The sequence below is a fragment of the Macrobrachium rosenbergii genome, chromosome 59 (genome assembly GCF_040412425.1).
Source record: "Macrobrachium rosenbergii isolate ZJJX-2024 chromosome 59, ASM4041242v1, whole genome shotgun sequence".
Classification (NCBI taxonomy): domain Eukaryota; kingdom Metazoa; phylum Arthropoda; class Malacostraca; order Decapoda; family Palaemonidae; genus Macrobrachium; species Macrobrachium rosenbergii.
This window is the reverse complement of record NC_089799.1, coordinates 1947949-1969372: the sequence shown is the minus strand read 5'-3', so window position 1 is coordinate 1969372 and position 21424 is coordinate 1947949. Positions and strand designations below refer to the sequence as shown.

Below are 21424 nucleotides of genomic sequence, written 5' to 3'. Positions count from 1 at the left end.
ACTGCAAAATGAAGGTCAGGTCTATGGGGAAAATTGCACTTGGAAATCGAAAGGTAAAACAGTAAAAGATAAAAGAATTTGTGACTGATGAAAAACCCCAAATCCTCGTTATTTGCCAGATGGGGGGAAGGAATTTAAGGGACTTATCACTGGAAGAATACTGGGCTAAGAAAGCAGCTATGTGTTTTGGGATATGGCCCTGATGGGGCAGAGGTCAAGGGGGGAAAATGTTGCTGGACCTGCTGCTAGGGTTTCTTTCCCTTGGTTCAGGTCGCGTGGTTTCTTTTGTGACCTCTGCTGGATTATCTTCCCATGCTCTTGGCACCCCATTTTCTATGGGCGTGCACATAGATTTTGGTGCGATCCCATGAATTCATGACTATCTGGTCAGCTGCATGGTAAGGCGACAACCGCATAGCAGTTGGTTGCTATGGGGCCTTCCAAAACTTTCTACTTGGGTAAATCCCCATCACAGGTTCATCTGGTGCCTCTGGCGAGGATTTTGTCTCCAAACAGCTTCGCACCTGGAAGAGAGGTTTCGAGGCAGTCACGGGGTCGAGAGAAAAGATTAACACTGTCCAGAGAACGATAATAAGAGATTTAAGAACGGGCAACGTTCTCCATGACCTCCTTGTCAGTCAGCAGTGTGATTAAAAGTTGCTGTACTTCTTTCAAAAAGAATAAAACAATTCAAGTTCACAGTAAATTCTCTTAAAGGAGTAAAGTTATGTTTTACTCTACGTTCCTTTGCAAAGCCTGGTGGGTGAGTTGACTTGGGAAGGGTATCCCTTCGTTGCAACTCCCCCCACAAGTTGACATGTTGCACCTTGAATTGGGTGAGAATGTCTACAGACAAGTTAATTTAACTGACTGTTATTATCTCTCATCAAACTTCCTCTGGTGGCACTAATTATCTTACAATTACAGTGTTTGCGAGACGATGTTACTGCAAATGATATTACATCAATTTTAAAATTTACGCTATTGCAGAATAAAGTGCTGCTGGTACCTAAATTCATTAGGTAAAGTTCAGTTGTTACTCTAAAGCAGCATTTATAACAAATTCTAATTACAGTATTCCATGAATATGTATACCATGAATCATTGTAACAATGTAAAAACAGTGTTAATGAATTATTACTATAGTTATTCCTAAAGTTTGTCATGCACTTAGTTATAAGGTTTAACTTTGTGAGTTGATTGTCATGTAGTTAGCTCCCCTTGACGAGGCATCACAAATGAAGTACACGTGGTCTTATGTTAGGTGGTGCCACCATACTTGGATACGGCAGGCACTGTGCGAAATGTGGCACTAAAGTCATGGGTGCCTAGTGGCACTGACCTGAGTACATGTTAATCAAAGTACATGGAAAGGATAGAGTCTTGGAAGGAAGTATCTTACGCTTTCAAGAGCGCTAATTCTAATGGGCATAATGCGACCCTTCACTCTGGAGGGAGTGTCACATTACGCCATGGAGGGAACGGGATACCACTTTTATTCATTAGTTCTGATGCTTGGAAAGGACATCAGAGAGCTTGTTGTCTGTACCCTTAATGTGTTCAATCCTCCAATTGTAGTCTTGGAGGTCGAGACAACAACGCATCAAGCGCTTGTTCTGATCTCTCAAAGTCATGAGATACTTAAGGGGCTTATGATCAGTAAAGATGGTCAAGGGGAATTTATGATCGCATGATAGGATTCGAACTGTTTCATGGCCAAGATCATACCCAGAAGTTCTTTTTCTATTGTGCTATACCTGGTTTCAGCCGGTTTGAGCTTCTTGGAATAATAGGCTACTGGGTGCCTAACCTCATCCTTTTCTTGAGACATGACTACCCCAATGCTGATGTCACTGGTGTCAACCACTATGTAGAAGGGCCAGTTGTAGTCGGGTGTATGGAGAATGGGCTGACTGATTAGGACTGCCTTGAGGTGGTAGTATGCCCTCTCACACTTGGGGGTACAACGGAAAGGTTGTTTCCCATGGAAAAGGTTAATTATGGGGGGGCAGCATCAGCAAAATTGGGAATGAAACGTTGGAAGTGCCAAACCATCCCGACAAATTGCTGAGCTTCCCTCTTGGTCCTCGGGTAAGGCATGTCCCGAATGGCATGGATGTTGGCATCCTTTGGCATCAGTCGCCTGTTTCCTACATGGTGACCGAGATATGTTATTTTGGCCACCCCGAACTGACGTTTAAGTTGATTACCAGATTGGCATTTTGTAGGGCAGTAAGGATTTGGTACAGGATTTGCAGGTGCTCCTCCCATGAGTTGGCACAGGTTACTATGTTGTTGAGACAGACGACACAGTTCTTAATTCCTGCCAGGACTGGAAACAGCTAGGGGCATTGTTGAGGCTGAAGGGCATCACTCTGCATTGGTAGAATCCAGTAGGCGTGGTGAAGGCAGTCAGAGGGCGCAGCTCCTCTGACAGGGGCACCTGCCAATATCCTCTTTCAAGATATATTTTGCTCAAATAGGGAGTACTCCCAAGGGTGTCCAAGCATGCTTCAATTCATGGGAGAGGGTATGGCTCAGGCTTGGTGACTTCATTTAACCTCCTGAAGTCTGTACACAGCCTGTCTCCCCATCCTTCCTTCAGAACCAAGACTACTGGGGAGGACCACTCCCTGTGGCTTACTTCGACCCTTGCTGGATTGGCCCAAGCCTCATACAGGATGTCGAGGGTGCCCTGAGTAAAGCGGGTGTATAAGAGCTCAAAAGGGCTATATCCTAGGGTCTCAGAGGGAGCTTGGCAGATTGCGAAGAGGGCATAGGGGAGGTTCTCCTCCCAGGATGCTCCTCCTTTGTGCTAGAACTTGGACAGAGTGGAGCTGAGGGTCTGGTGGAACCGCTCCACTATTCCTTGGGTTTCTGGGTGATAAGGGGTAGAATGGATGTGCTTGATACCATGGCTGGCCATGCTGTCGGGGAACTCATTCGATGTAAAATTTCACCCTTGATCACTTTGAATCATTGCAGAGAAACCGAAGTGACAGAAAAATTTGATGAGTGCCTTGACGGCATTCCTGGAGCTCTCACTCCTGACAGGAATAGCTTTGGGATACCTTGTGAATCAATCTAAGATGGAAAGACGGTGATTATTTCCCCCTCTTGGTTTTTGATATGTCCTTGGGGTGTATAGTAGTCGATGACGACGCCCTGAAAGGGAACACCAACTGAGGGAATGTTCTTGATAGTGTTATGATCTCACAACTTCGAGATCAACAGGTTCGAAATACAAACAAACAATTGGGCTGAAATGACTGACGAGAGGTGACAAGCAGAGGAGGGAGGAACAGAACAATACCAAAAAGTGACCTTAATATTAATTTATTTACAAAATAATATACATTATGCACAAGTGAGTCAGGTTCTTTAAAATAAACCATTAAATGAACATTACCACCAATGAATTAAACACTTAGCAGCAGCAGCAGCAACAATCAAAACCTGAGTAATTAACTCTTAAACAAGGCCCTGAACAATCCTTAATTATCACTTTGATGAGAAAATTACATAATTGAGCCACCTTTTGCTCCACACACAAATAATAATGTACTTAAAAACATCTCAACAATAACACTGAATAATAACCGAGCCACATAATGCTCAGTACACAAATAACAAGGTATTCAAAGACAGGTAGCGTAATATAAATGTTACGGCAAAACACAAAGTGAAACAATACAATAAATACTATCAGAGCAATAAATGTTAACATATAACATATTTTAAAACAAACAGCATACCACAAAATGGACGCTCAAAATTTAGAGTTGTTGAAAAAGACATAACTGTCAACGAGAAAGCAAATGAACAGACAAAAACGGTCGAAGTATCAAGACAACCACCTGCTGCAGAAAAAATGGAATACATCCATGAAACAGATTACTCCGATCGAATTGTCGAAACATGCTTATGCTGTTTTTCAGGGAATAAGCCGCTCCAACTGACAAAGAGGTCCTTCAATTGCTCCAACTGGCAAAGAGATCCTTCAGCCGCTCCAACTAGTAAAAAGATCCTTCAGTTGCTCCAACTGACAAAGAGGTCCTTCAGTCGTTCCAACTAGCAAAGAGGTCCTTCACCTTCCACCAAAGCCAACAGGTAGACAAAACCTGTCAGCCATCCAAACGGCTCCCTCCGCTCTGCTACCGAGACATTGCCCTCTGCTGCCAAGAACTGACTGATGCTATCAAGCATCCCATGACAGACGTCAACTCCTTACACAAAGGAAAAACAAAAAAAGGTAAGGAGGCAGCAACCCACCAAGGGAACAATTGGCAAATGATTGTTCCTCACAATAGGAGCCTTGGGGATGACTCCATTTGGGTTTCCGGTTATCTGGCATGTAGGGTACGAGGCTATGAAAACCTTAATGGCTTTCCACAAACAGGGTCAGTAGAATTTTCCTTCCATGGCTCAGGTGGTCTGGGTGACACCGAAGTGCCTGCAGATACCGTCATGGGCCAATCGGAGGAGGTCTTGTTAAAAGGACGGAGGTACCACTAAACTTGAGCGGGCTCACTTCACCCCCGGGGTTACCCAGTAGAGTACCTTGCCCTCCAGGAGGAAGTCGTCCTTTACAAGGTCCTTCAGTCCTTCTTCAGTGGTCGCAACCTCCAAGTGGTGTTGCCACAGGTTGGTGTCCTCTGCCTGTGCTCGGATGAGCTGCTCCCAGCTTAAGGTAGGAAGAGAGGTGTCCGCCCCAGTGATGAGGAGGGCAGCCGCAGGATCAAAACCAGGTTCATCGTGGGAAGTGCCAGGCTGGTCTTGCAGACATGGCTGCTGCCAGGGTAAGACCGGCGGGTAGCGGATCATCTTCTAGGGGTGGTGGCTCCTCCGCAGGTTGGTCTGGTGCTGTGGCTGTCATGCATCGCAGAGGAATCAGGGTGTCCCTCCACTGGACAAGATCTTGGCTCAAGAGGAGACGACACCCAGCTGCGAGGGACTCAACGACTCCAAAGAGGTGTTCCCTCTCTCGGGAGGAATCACCTGTGGTGACTCGCAGACAAACAGTAGGGTCCCAGACATTACCATTGACCCAGCCAATTGCCATTTGCTCATCCTCGCGGATGGTGGCATGGGAAGGCACTTGGTTCCTAGTGATAAGGTGGACCTTGGAACCAGTCTCATTGATGTTTGGCAATACTTGAGGGGGAGTGGAACTGTTGAGGGGGGGCTATTTTCACAGTGTTGATGCCTATCCACTTGACAGGTTGTCAGGAACAAACAGCAATGTGGATGGTTCTTGGTGCATTGTACAGGCTATCCCGTTATCAGCGGGAGTTCCATTCTGACGGTGTGATGATAAAAATCGCTGACAACTGAAAATCGGCGATTTTCGGCTATTGGCGCCTCTGGTAGGTATGTATCGACACCAATATGCGATTATCAGTGCCGATAAGCGGAAATTGGCGCATATTGGCACCGAAAATCGCCGATTTTTGTCGCTAGACAAGCCCCAAAAAACCAGGTCGCCAATAACTGAGCCAGTCGATAACCGGGAACTGCTTGTATTTAGAACAGTGCCTGTAACTTGCGGACATGTGACCTTTCTGGCAGCAGTTCTTGCAAATTTCCTTGCTGTAATCTCTTTGGGGCACTGCCCTCAGGGAGGGAGCAGGCCCGCTGTTGCTCACCCAAGGGCCAGGAGTGGTTTGGTTGGGCGTGGTCCCATTTGGGGACTTAGATGGGACCTTTGACTGACTTTCAGCTTTCAGGCAGCACTGTTCTGTGAGGTGCCCGGTCTTCTTACAATGGCCACACATAGGCTTCTTTGGAGGATGTCAATTTTGGGCTGAGGGATCCTGGAGGTATGAGAATGGGGTTAAGTCTTATGTCCTAAAGAACTAGCGCAAAGATAATATGTGTCCCAGCTGTCCACCAAGCAACAGCGCTCAGCTAGTGTCTTGGGGGGCTTTTTTGCACATCAAGGTGGTAAGAGTAAGGGGTGCGTAATATAGGAAGTCCTCGAGCTGGAAGCTCTCGATTACATCCGCGACGGTGATGGTGCTAAGGGATTCCAACCATTGCCCGAGAGCTCTACTCTTACAGTACACCCATTTGGTCCAGGTTTGACCTGCTTCCTTGGGCTGGCCTCGCCAACGTTACCTCCAGCATTCGGGGGTGACCTTGTAAGCCTTAGTGATGGCCTTTTGGACCTCCTTGAGCTTCCCTGTTAAGGGAGCGGAAGGCGGCTGCACCCTTTCCACCTAGGTGCTTTCCCAGAATCAAGGAAGCTTCTGCAGGAGTGGGCTTGTAATTTTCAAAAACCTCTTCTACTTGGTTGAGCCATACCTGGGGTTCAGTGTCATTTAATTTTTGTATGAAGGAGCTTGTGTGGTTGAGCAAGGACTGGGGAGGGGTCGGTGTGGGATTCCCGGTATTAAGTTAGGTGAGTTGTAGCTTATGGGCCCTTTGTTTTGCCCTTTCTTCTCTTTCTTTCTCCTCCTGTCTTTCTTTCTCCTCCCTGGCTTCTCTTGTTTCCCTTTCCCTTTTCTTCTCCTCTCTTTCTTTCTCCTTCTCCAGTCTTTCTTTTTCCTTCTTCTGTCTTTCTTTCTCCTCCCTGGCTTCTCTTGCTTCTCTTTCAGCTTCTCTCTCCCTCTTAGCCTCTGCCCTGTTCATTTATCCATGTTGTCAATTCGGCTCCCCCTCATTCCCAGCAGTTCCCCACCTTGGTGGAGTATTTTACTTCCTCAAGAACATCAGTCATGTTGCAGGTGCTGAGGGGGGTGAAGTTATTCCCCCAAACATCAGGCAAAGGGTTGTGGTTTGGTCCGTAGGACTGACTGTGGCACTGTTTGTGCAGGCTCATTCCTGGGAATCAAGTGTGAGGTTAGGTTCCGTTCGTAGAGAATGGGGGATTTTGGTTTGTTCCGGAGAACTTAGTCTCTTTGTTAGAACGTAGGGTGGTTCAAATAGAACGAGTTTGGTTTGTTCCAGAGAACTTAGGTTTGTTCATTAGAACGTAGGTCTGTTCGAACAGAACGAGTTTGGTCTGTTCTGAAGGACTCAGGTTTGTTTGTAGAACGTAGGTTTGTTCGAACAGAACGAGTTTGATTTGTTCTGCAGAACTCAGGTTTGTTTGTAAGAACATAGGTTTGTTCGAATAGAACGAATCTGGTTTGTTCTGAAGAACTCAGGTTTGTTCATAGGACATAGGTTGGTTCAAATAGAACGAGTTTGGTTTGTTCCGGAGAACTCAGGTTTGTTCATAAGAATATAGGTTTGTTTGAATAGAATGAGTTTGGTATGTTCTGGAGAACTTAGATTTATTTGTAAGAATGTAGGTTTGTTCGAGTAGAATGAATCTGGTTTGTTCCGAAGAACTCAGGTTTGTTCGTAGAGTGTAGGTTTGTTCAAATAGAACGAGTTTGGTTTGTTCCAAAGAACTCAGGTTTTTTGTAAGAATGTAGGTATGTTCGAATAGAATGAGTTTGGTTTGTTCCAGAGAACTCAGGTTCGTTAATAAGAACGTAAGTTTGCTCGAATAGAAGAGTTTGGTTTGTTCTCAAGAACCAGGTTTGTTTGTAAGAACATAGCTTTGTTCGAACAGAACGAGTTTTCCCTTTAAAGGATTGGTGGGAGCCCTCGATACGGGTTAGGCTCGAGAATTCAAGTGTGTGTGTTGGAACACGGAGGTAGTAAAATGGGTAGCGTAAACCTTGGAAAAAGGGGTTTGCTTTGGTAAGAGACACATGGGGACTGGCAAAACTGGTTGAATGGTTTATGCAAAAGTATTGCTCTAGGCAAATAGTAGGCAGTAACTTCTATGGATGCACAAATAGATGCGTGTACAAATGATTGTGCTTGTTTGCAAGCAAAGGATGAATGCATTGGACATGATGAGTATAATATGCTTATTTTCGAAGCAAAGAATTAATTGCATCCGAATGTGACAAGTACATTTCTTAAATCCACCATGCAAGAGGCATTGATTTGCCAAGATCACGTGTGCAAAGAATTTTAATCTATTCTAATTTAATCTGACAGGCATGTGATCATAAAGGTATGCGAATTTACTCTACGTTACAGTCTCGTGGGATTGTTTTGATGGGAGTTCACCACAAGAGCGAAACACATGGCTGTCTGAGCGAAGTTTCGCGCGGGAGATTAAGAAACGGAGGGGAACAATTTTGGGAATGTTTTCTCCTGTCTCCCAGCTGCTTGAGAGTTATGGACAAAGAATTTGCTTGCTTGCATGGATTTCTGAAAATGAAATGAATTTCGTGAATGCTAATTTTCAAAGGACAGTCTTGGAAATTGTAAGATTTTAATTTGAATTCTAGTGCGGGTGCTACTACGAGCGAGAGAGAGTCCAGCGAGTGGAATTGCTGGGTGGGCCTAAGTTCATTGCCCGATTTCTTTTACCTAGCTAAATAATGATGGAAGGCAAATTGTCCAGAGCACGTGGGGAAAGGAAATAACACACTATTCCCTTAGTTATCACTTTTTTAACACTTCACTTCCTGGCTAACCTAACAGTTAAATCATGCAGGCTAACATACTATAGCGACAAAGCTTGTGTTTTTGAAAAGCAACACTCTCTTCCCGCTGTGAAATTATTTGTGTAGCATGCACGTGGGTTATCTGATCCCTAACAAAATTTTTACAGTTACAGTTATGATTGCAAGTAATATAAAAATAAGATTATACTTACACTGTGGAATTCCGTTTGATTGTGTGCTAATTAAGGAATTTTATGCTAAGGTTCATTTCTCATATTGCATCCAGCTTTAGCGAGGCTAATGGCTGATTAATGCAGGATTTAAGCTGCAATGTTGCAGGCTGCAGGATCCTGGCAAGGTCGTCACTTATATGCTTTTACCTGGGAAGAGACTTTAAATCCTGAGCAGGGAAGTTACTTTTATGATCTAACTGAAGAAAGGACTTACCTAACATGAAAATTTATGCATCTGACTGAAACTGAGGGGTCAGGTAAAACATAAGAAGAAAGAGATGAGCTGAAGGTTTAACTCAACAGGGAATGTTGCAGATAAAACACTTAGGTTCACATAGTCACATATATTTACATCAACACAAAATCAAAAGAATGGGGAATAAATTAGACAGGTAACTAGAGTCCTCCCGAAGAACTAAATCACAATAACAAAAGGATAACTGAAGATACCAGGGAAATCCATTTCAAGGGCACCATAGAGTAGGTTGCAGTGGTTAGAACCACGGCCCACATGCACAATTGGAAAGTGGGGATTCCTCAGCAAGCAACTCCGTCTGCAATTGAGAATACATGCGGTTGTGTGACAGAAAATTTGTGCAATGAAAGGAAAATTGAGAGGTGTGCGGAAGGCACCAATAAGTCTCGATTTGAAACATTAGTTAACACTTACAAATTTAAATTACAGTAAACCCCCCGTATTCGTGTTCTCATGATTTGCGGACTCACGCATTCGCAGATTTCTTTGTGGAACATATCTGCCATTATTCACGGAAAATTCGCCCATTCGTGGTATTTTTCACTGAGAAATATTCACTAATTACTGTATTTTCATATAATTTTCATGAATAAATGCACTTTTCATGATAAACCTATTAAAATACTCAGGTATAAGCAGTTTTACAGGTTTTTCTTGTGTTTAAACTATCAAAATGGGCAGTTCTATGTTTTTAGAGGGATTTTAAGTATTTGCGGATTTTAGCTATTCGCGGGGGGAGCTGGTACGCATCCCCAGCAAATATGGGGGGTTCACTGTACTGCACTGCAAAATGAGGGTCAGGTCTATGGGGAAAACTGCACTTGGAAATCGAAAGGTAAATCAGTAAAAGATAAAAGAATTCGTGACTGTTGAAAAAACTCAAATCCAAGCATGCTATCTTATGTCAGAGCATGGGTCCTCGTCGTTTGCTACATGAGGGGAAGGAATTTAAGGGACTTAACACTGGAAGAATACAGGGCTAAGAAAGCAGCCACGTTTTGGGATATGGCCCTGATGGGGCAGAGGTCAAGGGCAAAATGTTGCTGGATCTGCTGCTAGGGTGTCTCTCCCTTGGCTCAGGTCATGTGGCTTCTTTTATGACCTCTGCTGGATTATCCTCCCATGCTCTCTGCACCCCATTTTCTATGGTGCGCATATGGGTTTTGGTGTGATCCCTTGACTTCACGATTGTCCAGTCAGCCACATGGTAAGACGACGACCTCGTGACAGTTGGTTGTTATGGGTCCTTCCAAAACTTTCTCTCTGGGTAAATCCCCATCACCAGTTCATCTGGTGCCTGCAGTGGGGATTTTGTCTCCAAACAGCTTCTCACCTGGAAGAGAGGTACGAGGCAGTCACGGGGTCAAGAGAAAGGATTAATAGTGTCCAGGGAATGATGATAAGAGATTTAAAAAGGGGCAATGTTCTCCATGACCTCCTTATCAGTCAGCAGTGTGATTAAAAGTTGATGTACTTCTTTTGAAAAGAATAAAACAATTCAAGTTTACGGTAAATTCTCTGAAAGGAGTAAAAGTCAAGTTTTACTGGATGTCTCTTTGCAAAACTTGGAGGGTGAGTTAACTTGGGAAGGGTATCCTTCTTTGCAATATATATATATATATATATATATATATATATATATATATATATATATATATATATATATATATATATATATATATATATATATAGGCTATATATATATATATATACAAACATCAAGCTACAAATGTTTAATATCCAGCTTGCTCTGCCTTGCAAATAATACCAAAGGGAAATTATAACTGATAAGTGGTTTGTCGCCTGAGAGATTCGGTCCCCCAGCAACAAAACCCTCCGATTTCAGTGATGGGTGCTCTCCCAACTAAATGATAGAGCAATTGTCACTGCTGGAGGATTAAATTTCCGGCCGGCTGATGAAGAGTTAGAGGAATTTATTTCTGGTGATAGAAATTCATTTCTCGCTATAATGTGGTTCGGATTCCACAATACGCTGTAGGTCCCGTTGCTAAGTAACCAATTGGTTCTTAGCCACGTAAAATAAGTCTAATCCTTCGGGCCAGCCCTAGGAGAGCTGTTAATCAGCTCAGTGGTCTGGTAAAACTAAGGTATAATTAACTTTTTCCCATGTGACACACCACTTGTCAAATACAATTGCCCTTCGGTATTATCTCCAACGTAGAGTGAACTGGCTATCAACTAACATTTGTAGCTTAATGTTTGTGAATATAAAAAATGTCACGGTAATGTGATACAAATTCATATGTATATTATTATTATTATTATTATTATTATTATTATTATTATTATTATTATTATTATTATTATTATTATTCAAAAGAGGAAACCTATCCATTCTTTTGAAATTCAAGCTTCCAAAGAATATGTTGTTCATTAGGAAGACGTAAGAGGAGGTAAATTTAAATATAATAAAGAAGAGATCCGACTTATTAAAAAAGAAAAAATAAGTAAGTAAATTAATATATAGATAGAAATGTATTAAAGTGCAAGAAGAATAGTATTAGGATAGTAATGCATATATATATATATATATATATATATATATATATATATATATATATATATATATATATTATATATATATATATATATATATATATATATATATATATATATATATATATATATATATATATATATGCTCTAATTCCTGAAGATTCCTGTATGTGTCTGCGTTACGACATGTAGTTTGTTCATTTTAGATTGAGCCATCCTTGTGGTGGCATGGGGCCTTGCTTCCTGGCAGACCGTAACTCATGACACATCTCCGCAGTGGAGAGAAAATTAAACACGAAAAAACGAGTAATTCATGGATTAGATGTTACATAATCCTGGTCAGCTCAGGCAGTCTAGAAATCTTTGGAAGAACAGATTGCAGAAAACTCCTAAGAAAATTGTACTTACGTGCTTCTAAGCATAGTTACAAATTGATAAAACTTCATTAGCACTTTATTAATAAAAATTACTGCAAACTAAGCTTATGGACGAAATTACCTTATACAGTACTATGTAAATGTTTCTGGAGCGTCAAGGAAAATTGCAGTTTTATCTTTTCTTTTCACCACTGCAACAAAAAACGGTATTAAGGGAACTATAAAAATAACACGGTATCATAAATTATGCTCTGACACACCCACACACTCGCCACGGTTACTTTCAACTACCCTGTTAACAGTCTCGGTGGTTGTGCTTAAAAATACTCCTATTGACAATGGTTTGTGTATCTAGGAAAAATTTAGTTTACATGAAAATTGCAGTTTTAAAAAAGTGCACATGACTCAGGAACAGAAATATGTACTATACAAACTGCATAATTGTTTAACTAGTTGACATAGACATCAGACTAAATACAGGGCGAGACAACATTAGTAGATATGCCAATAATAGGAAATAAACATCCTACCCATACTGAGGCAAAAGATGGTGACATTTTATGCTTTCGTGATTTACACCCTGTGTAGTCACATAAAATCATACATAAAGCCTGAAGTCCTAGATCAGTGTTCAGTTACAAGAAATTGTAATTACAATTGGTATCTTACATAAATTCAAATAAAGAGTCAACGTCTTATGCACTTACATTTCCAATGGCTCGTTCAGATACAGATGTAATCATCAAGAGAGCTAAAAGATAATCAGCCTCATATTTCTGTGAATAAACTAGCTTAAAGCAATCTGACACCACATCTTCCTGTGAAAAAGAAAAAGATAAATTATAACGTAAAGTTAGATAAGCAGACTCAAAGTACAAACATTATAAGCTTGACACTCTGATTCAAATTAGGCTATCTGAAAAAAAATATATAAAATTCTTCTTAATCTGTGGATTGCTCCCAGCCTATAATCAATAGTAAATGGGAAAAAGCATCTAAAATGGCCAAGGAAATGGCTGTGGTGCTAGCAACCTCATCCCCAATGACTTGCTGAGAGGCTGTAAATCTTTATACTTCTGGTACTAACTTCTTCAGGGGAAAAGGCGGACGGAATCTTTCTCTTCTGCTCCCACTCAGTAAGACAGTTTACTTCTAACTGGGTTGATCTCTTCCCAAATGTGTAGGAGGGGAACCTAAGAGCAAGGGAACGATGCTTCTTACAATAAATAAATTTTGTTTAAACACTGTTTGCAAAATATTTTTTTAGCAGAGTGATTAATAAGGCAGGATGGTGATTAAAATTACGATCTGCTCACTGTCCCAAAGTCTGTCATGCTGTCAGTCCAGTAGCGTTCAGAGTTTGGGTTGTGCGTTGGACTTATAAGTTTGTCAGGTCTGACCTAGAAGTCAATGAATCAGACAAAAGACGAGAAAGGACTTACTATCTATCTTGACAACTATGGCAAGGCATAAGTATAGGTTCTGTATGGGATGACATGATGAGAAGAGATGGCCACCCACAGAAGGGAGCATGACTGAGGTAGAAGAACAGATATTTCTAACTTGCAGAAAATTTACTAGGTTGTGAGGAAATGCAATGTTTATTAAGTTATTATTCCAGTATTTTAAAGCAAAATTGGACTTACCCATTTTTTTTTTTACTATTTCTCTCATGTTGGTTGCAATAACTATCTGAAAGTTTTCTGGTCACTATGCAGTAATGATGTTTGGTTGCTTACTGGCCAGAATGACTTACTTCAGGAACAGAAAAACAGATAGACTAATCATCCATTTCCACTGCTGTGAAGATACAAAATATACCGGCCCTCAAATCAGGACGATTTAAATTTAGTTTTTATCCTGATGAATTTGAGTAATAATTTAATAATCACATGCGGTGATTACTGGAGCATTCTATTAGGGTGATCTATTTTAAATTCTAATTCGTGTCTTTAGGAAAACTGAGACAAACCCGTGTCAGTATCATTAAGCAGACTTTACTGGAGGTCCACGAGTTAACCACCGAGTTTGGCAGATTGGCTTCAGTAGTGATGGGTTTGGTGTGTTTTTATCCTGAGCATGAATATTTAGGTCGAGATGCTTGAACTTTCCAGAGTTGTTATAAATATTCCCAAGTTCATGAACATAAAGGATGCTGCTTGTACTACTTTAGAAATTACAAGATGGGTGACATGAGCTTCCCAGTAAACATAGTTGGATTTTTTTCACTTCTGCTTGACAGCCTCTGTATTTTCCATCATATTTTGGGCTCTGAGGTTTGAAATAGGGAGTTGATATCTGATAAGAACATCATGTACCATCTCGCAGAGTGACTCTCCTGTTGTTGATGATATTTGATAGAGACCAATAAACTCTTCCATAACCTTAAATGCATCTGTTACATAGCGCACACACATTCATTCTTGTTCATTACCTTGAAAATCTTGTGTTCCATCAATTATAATTCCAAACTGACGAGGCATTTCATTTACTTCACTACAGATCTTTCTCAGTATATCATGACTCATTACCTCTAGGATTTCATTCTGAATCTCTCCACTTGTAAATGTCACTTTCCGTGATGATAGCCACATCTTCAGGTTTTTATCATCTTCAGCCCGCATATGTAGAAGTTTTTTGAAGTTCCCTTCATAGTCATTTTTCCCACAAACTTGCGAGTCCTTGTTCAGCTGAGTATTTTAGTGAAGACACCATCTTTACAAGGGCAGACCGGGCAGTTCTATGTTCTTCCCTCTTTTGATTGCTGAGCTGCACATTCACCTCAGGTTGTGATTTTAATTTTTAGATGATCGTTCATGTGTCCTAAATTTTTCTCTTCCCTTTTTCCAGTTTCGAAATCCTTTTGTGATAATGACTCCTCACCACAGTGCACATGTTGTAGAAGATTATAATGGGAAGCATCCACACATGCAAGGCAAAATACACCATTCCATTTTCAGGTCTACCATTTTGGTAGTTTTAACATTAAAATATAACATATTTGTAGAAAAGTTGTCTAATAAGAAAATCAAAGGCTGAAATAAAAATAAACTCGCAGGCAGCTGCTGCAAGCGTTGGCATTTGCAGTTTTCGTATGTAAACAATGGGATACGTCAGTCAAAATTTATATGAACAACCAATCTGACCACGAACCTGATGAAAAATTACATAATCTATTTCTCTCTTATTTTAATATTTTATACTTGTTTATGTTGAGTATACATTTTATAATATTAATAGCCTCATTTACAGCATCTGTTATATAAAACTTGGAGGGAAAAAAGTGGGGGGGGGACAATTGATACATTGTCCCCCCCCTGAATAAATAGTGGGGTGGATATGAAACCCCCATCCCCGCTGCAGATGACGCCCATGAGTTTACATATACTTGAGTATCTATTTAAGTGGGAAAGGCCTTCCTCTTGTAAGTAAGAAACCTCAAACCAAGGCAATGAGGTAGGTGGTCTTTTGAGTGAATAAGTAAATATCAGTTTATATATATATATATATATATATATATATATATATATATATATATATATATATATATATATATATATATATATATATATGTATATATATACATGTATATTATCGTGCCCTGTTTCTTTCCTCTTTATAAGGGCATGACATCTAAAGTAATGTGTCCGGGGTAGGGCGTGTGGTAATTATTGTAAGTAGGAACAAGTGATTCTTTAAAACAGTTACTAAATTCCAAATACTTGAGGTTTAGGGGGGAAAATGATTAATTGTTCCCGTTTCTTTTTTATTCCCACTTTATTCTTTCAGTTTCCACCCTATAGTTTCTACTGATTCGAGAGACTGAATGTTGGATCGAGAGACTTATTGAACTTGATTAAGGGGACTAATGTTCTGAGAGTCAATTGCCACTACACACTTGTTCTCCTTCTTTTCTGCTTCCCCTCACTTTGGAACTCTCTGCCTGCCACTCCGTTCAACTCTGTCTCTCCTCTCCTTATATCTGCTATTTCCCCTTGTGTCAACCATGACGTCATATTCTGGGCAGGTACTGTGTTTTGAGGCACCTCCTCCATTTGCTTCATTCCAACTCTTGGAGGTGTGTTTTAAGGAATTCCTGTTGGTTATTGGGTATTTTACTCCTTGTAGGACGTCCTTAGGTCTCTGGCATTGATGGCATTTGATTGGCCAAAACAACTAGGCCTGACCTGTGGGAGTGGCTTATTTACTTGGGCTCTCCTTTGAAGGCAAAAGGGGTGAGGGGTGTCTTCCAACGTTCTGCTTCCCAGCTGTCCCCTTGGAGGACTCCTTGGTTTTGGCCAGATGCGACTTCTCTTAGTGCCTCGTTAGTACTTGTGTGTTCTTGAAGTTGTGGTTGGCGACTTGTTTAGACAGGCAGGGAGATTTATGAGTTTATGGTCCTTTTCTCCCGACCCAAATGGAAATAGGATATTTCCACTTCGAAAAAATACGTTTTCTCTGTTCTCTCGATACAGTCTTGACCACGCTACCTAACTGTCTCCTGACAGTTTTCTAAATAAACAAAACAGTATGGACTATGAGGGCCCCTAACAATGAGCATATTATGCATGACAAATTCCTTCTGTGATTCTGGCTTTAAACATGCAATTATCTATCCAAGTTACATTTGGATTTACTCAGCCCTCATACCTAGCTGCCTATCAGGTGGATTTTAAATTCTTAAAAGTAATCAATCTGTGCAATCAAACGGCGGCAATCTTCATTTCTTGGCCGTTCTTCACGGATTTCTAGTCGGGCTCTTTGCTGTGAATGAATGAGTGTCCTTATTTGTATCTTGGGTGTATTCAAACATTGTGTAACTAATATGTGTAACTTACTTGTGTATGTGTTGCTTGACTTCATCAATGTAAGTATAAACATCCTTTTGCATAAGAAACTTCTACATTTTTATTGTCTAACTCAAAGGTATGACTGGCAACTTGAGTACGGAAAGCAAAATTAGTACTTATGAATATCTTTGTAACTGGCAAAACAAATCAGTAAGTCTTCACTAGTTAAGGTATCTCTAAGAAATGAATATAGTAAACGTGTTAGTTCTACGGGAAAATAAGTAATTACTATTTCTACTTCTAGTGTTAGTATAGTTCATGCACTTCTTTCATGTTGACATGTTGTGGGTTATGTCAAGACTTCTCCTTGATGAGGTATCCTTAAAGCATTCACAAATCTTACAAACTGTACCTCTCATTCCTTTTCCTTTTTACTTCTATGATTAGTACGAGGATACCAATATTCGTGATTTGAAAAGATTCTCGTTGAAATCATTTAAAACCTGTCTTAACCTTCTACCTCATTCTTCCTTTAGTGATAGTGGGTCGCAATTCCCTAAAAATGACTACTACCTCTTCTGACTTTAATACGTTACATTTCAGAAATTTTACTTTACTTTCTTGCTTCCTAAGTAATTCCCCTCAGTTAAAGAAAAAGTAAATTCGAAGTTACTGTGCATTAATCCATAATCTTTTGCTACAAAACCAACTAATTAAAGTAAGAATTGCAACATTATGAAAAAAAATGGTTTCATTACTAAGTCATCCAATGATCAAATACAGGGGATAATAGGATGAATTGATGGGTTTGTTTTTATCATTATTACTAAAATGTGACTCTTCTATTTCTTAGGTTATATCTAGTTTTTTCTTCTGAAGTATCTTCTTCTAATTCTTCAGTCAATTCTGCCTCTTTGACTTCTTTGGTTCTCTTGACTTTGTCTTCATTTATCCAAAATCCTTCTTCTTCTAACAATTCAGCAAGTGTGGAAGGTATTAATTCATTCACTTTTTTCACTTTCACCTTAGTCTCTTGCACGTCTATGACCTTGTATGGCCCCGTAAATTTAGTGGCTAACTTATAATTAATACCACTTCTTACTTCCTTCTTGATGTAAACTTCATCGCCTATCTTGTAATCTACTGGCTTTAATCCTTCTTGATGCCTGTCTATCATATTCTTCTGAGGTTCCTCTAAATTCTTGTGTAACTGCTTATGAATTACCTTGAAATTCCCAACTCTTATTATAATTTATACTATAATAAAGGACATGAGAATCAACTATATACAACATTAATACTATAGTGGAGAGGTACTGACACTAAATAAAAGACAAAACTTATAAGGGTACCAGGTATCGGCCTTAAAACTAAATCACAGTGAGTATAACATATCACACACTTAAAACTAAAATGGCAAGATTGTACATTATAATATTTTGCGAGGCATGTCTGGTCCAGGAGAAAATGGTAGGGCAAATAAATGAGGCAGGCAGGTATGGGGGGGAAAGGATAGGGATTAAGGATTAATTTAAGGTGGAGGGATAATTATAACAGCCAATAGGGAATTTCAGAGCTTCCAGTGATTTCAGATAGTGGCATTTAAACACTGATGGAGATTTCCAACCCATGTACTTCTTTAGCTCAGCGAAATTCATATTGTGAAAATAATTAGTAGAGGTAGCCAACCTCGGATATCATGAACCTTAGGGACTGAATTAGGGTTAGCTTGTAATAAAGTACAGGATTTGTTGTCTTATAGCCTTTAAAGAAAGTGTTCCACCTTTTTCCCTGATAAAAAAGGACCAGACAAACACCGAGAAGTTCTTTGTAAGTAGGCCCTCAGGGTAGTGACTGGGCATAAGGACAGGTCTTGTGGAAGAGGGACAACCTTCCAGGGGACCACCTATCCTGAGGGTCTTCGTTTTTTTGCTAAGAATCTGTGATCTGGGGAAAGCAGAATTTCTCCTGATGGAAGGAAATCTACGTGATTGACACCTCTAGAGAGAGCAGACAGTTCTGAAATTCTGGCCCCTGAACTTTTAATTAAGAACAATGTCTTCCTTAACAGATTTAAATAAGAACATTGATCATTATTAATTTCTGAGGCTAATTTTAGAACATCATTAAGGAACCAGGAAACCGTATGAGGACGGGTCACTGGTTGCAAATGGTGCATGCTCTAGGAATGGATGAAAAGTATGAATCTGTTAAATCAATCTTACCATGCAAAAACACCTTTTTCAAAGCTGATTTTGCTGTGGTTATGGTGGACGGGCCAGACCCTTTTCAAACAGTGACCTGAAGAATGATATTGCCAAATTGGCAGTCATGGTTTGGGCTTCAGATTCCTTTAAAAAGGATGCCAACTTTTTAACTGCTGAGTCATACTGTCTGATGGTAGAATCTCTTTTATCTGATTCAAGAAACAGAGTATTAATGGGATCAATATCCCCCCTTTTTGAGAGAATTTCATAAAGTCCATAAAGCCAGGGCATTCAGAATTTTTGAGGAAGCTGACACAGTCCTTGTTTGCACTATTTGAGTCAGCTGTGGTTTGGGTAATTGATGACATCGTAACTTGAGCTCCAGAAGAAGAGGGAACCAGTTGCTCTTCGGCCAGTTGGGGGCTACCAAGGCCACTTGGCCTTCGAATGACCTGAGCTTGTGCAACACTGGCATCAGTAGGTTTATTGGCGGAAACAAATAAATTTTCTGCCAATTGTTCCAGTCTAAGGACATTGCATCTGTGGTGTGAGCTTGAGGGTCCAGGTTGGGAGCAACATAACAAGGGAGTTTGTGATTGCTTTCCGTGGCAAACAAGTCCACCTGAAGGCCCGGAACCTGCCGGCGGATCCATTGAAAGAAGCCTTGTCCAGGGACCATTCTGACTCCAGTGGAGCTGTTCTGGACAGGAGTCTGCAATAACATTCGGACCCCTGCTAGATGGGAAGCTGACAGGTGCCAGCCGTGTTTCTCCGCTAGTGAGAAGATGGCTATCATCACTTGGTTTATCCGGCTTGATTTGGAACCCCCTCTGTTTATGCAATGTACTACTACAAGACTGTCCAACACCAGCCTGATATGAACCTGGTTGGCGGGCATTTTTTCAGGGTTAGAAATACTGCCATCGATCCAAGATGTTTATATGGAACTGACGGAACATTGTGGACCATGTACCCTGTACCTTTTCTTTTGGTGAGTATCCTCCCCAGCCGCTTAACGAAGCGTCTGTGTGGATTATTAAAGCTGGAGGGGGAAATTGAAGGGGAACTGACTTTGAGAGACCCTTGACTGTGGACCACGGCCGGAGTCTTTTCCTTAGCACTTGAGGAATCAATGACACTTTGTCCCTGAGTTTGATATTGGCTCGTCTTTGCCACACTCTGTTTATGTCTTTCAGCTTTGTTTTTAGAAACAGGTCTGTTACAGATCCAACAGAATTGAAGGGAACCCAAGATTCTTTGTTCATGTTCTAGAAATGAGAGGCTTTCCTGTTTTTGAGGAATTGCCTGGTGGCTTTGGCTATCTCCCTTCGTTTGGCTGGTGGAATAGACAGTTTGTGTGAAACTAGGTCCCACTGGATGCCTAGCCACTGAAATCGAGCCTCCAATCGTCTAGGTATGCGGCTAGTGATATCCCCCGGGACTGCAACTGTTGTACTACCATTTCATCAGCTAACACTAAAGATTCTGGGTGCTATGTTGAGCCCGAATGGCATGAGAGGAACGAGTAGGCCTGTTTCCCCAGTCAGAAACCTAGAAGGGAGAAAGTTGTATAATTGGGACGTGATAATATGCGTCTGAAAGACCTATAGAGGTGGTGTCGGCACCACGAGGAAGTAGAGTCCGAATTACCTGCGCGATTGTAAGCATGACAAAATTTGTCGCATTGTATATAAAGATTGAGATTGACAGATCCAGGATTACTCTTTGTTGACTGGAGTTTTTCTTGGGAACACTGAACAGCCTGCCTTGAAATTTCAGGTGTCTCACTTTCTTTATGGCCCTCTTTAGGAGTAACGTCGCAAAGTCTTGCTTTGGAAGACGGTTGATGAAATCTGGTCAAAGGTGGAGGTCCTTTGATCCAGCTCCAGCCCAAACCTTTGGAGAAATATGGGCCCATGGACTGAAGGTTTGGTCCCTGAACAGATAAAGTCTGCCACCTACCTGATTGATCTCACTGGGAGGAGCAGGCTTTTTCCTTTTTTGCGACCTCCTCTTCCCGGGAGGGGGTCGATATGCCTTGCCTCTGAAGGAGGCTCTTTTCTAGTCCCATCTTGCGCTCCTATTAAGGCCCCGAACGACCCCTGGCCCTCATAAGAAGGGTTGAATACCGGAGACGTCACGAAGGAAGGAGCGGCTTAAGAGAGTGTTGAGCTGGCTGCACCAGCACGAACTGTTGGGGTTGGGTTTGAGGTAGAAGGCTGGCAAACAGTTGAGACAGGTACAGCCTGGACAACAGCCTGCTGGTGTTGTCTCCTGTGCTTCCTGTATCGTTTGCCAGGTCTGCCTTGAGGGCCGCCGAACTCGGGGGTCTTCCGCTTAAAGGCGGGGATACCCCAGCGGGAGCGCAGACTCTGATTTGCCCTGGTTGCCTCTGCCAGGACATTGTTGACTTCTTCTTCCGGGAAGAGGTTAGCCCCCCAGAAGGAACTTTTCATGAGCTTATTAGGCTCATTGTCAAAATCCCTTTTTCATAATGTCTTCAGAGTAATTAGGCTGTACTGGCTGATTCAGCCACGCATATGGTAATCTTGGTTCATATCCCATTAAAGCCTTTACGGGTGTTGCTTGAG

At 41.2% G+C, this 21424-nt stretch overlaps 1 protein-coding gene across 5 annotated transcripts in view; it reads right to left on the bottom strand.

Moving 5' to 3' along the window:
• LOC136837462 (endoplasmic reticulum membrane-associated RNA degradation protein-like) overlaps positions 1-21424 on the bottom strand; it is a 334200-nt gene that overhangs the window by 133845 nt on the left and 178931 nt on the right. For all 5 annotated transcript variants that reach the window (XM_067102242.1, XM_067102244.1, XM_067102243.1 and 2 more), the window contains one exon: positions 12544-12654. In XM_067102242.1, the coding sequence (XP_066958343.1) occupies positions 12544-12654 (111 nt within the window). The remainder of the gene's footprint in view (positions 1-12543; positions 12655-21424) is intronic.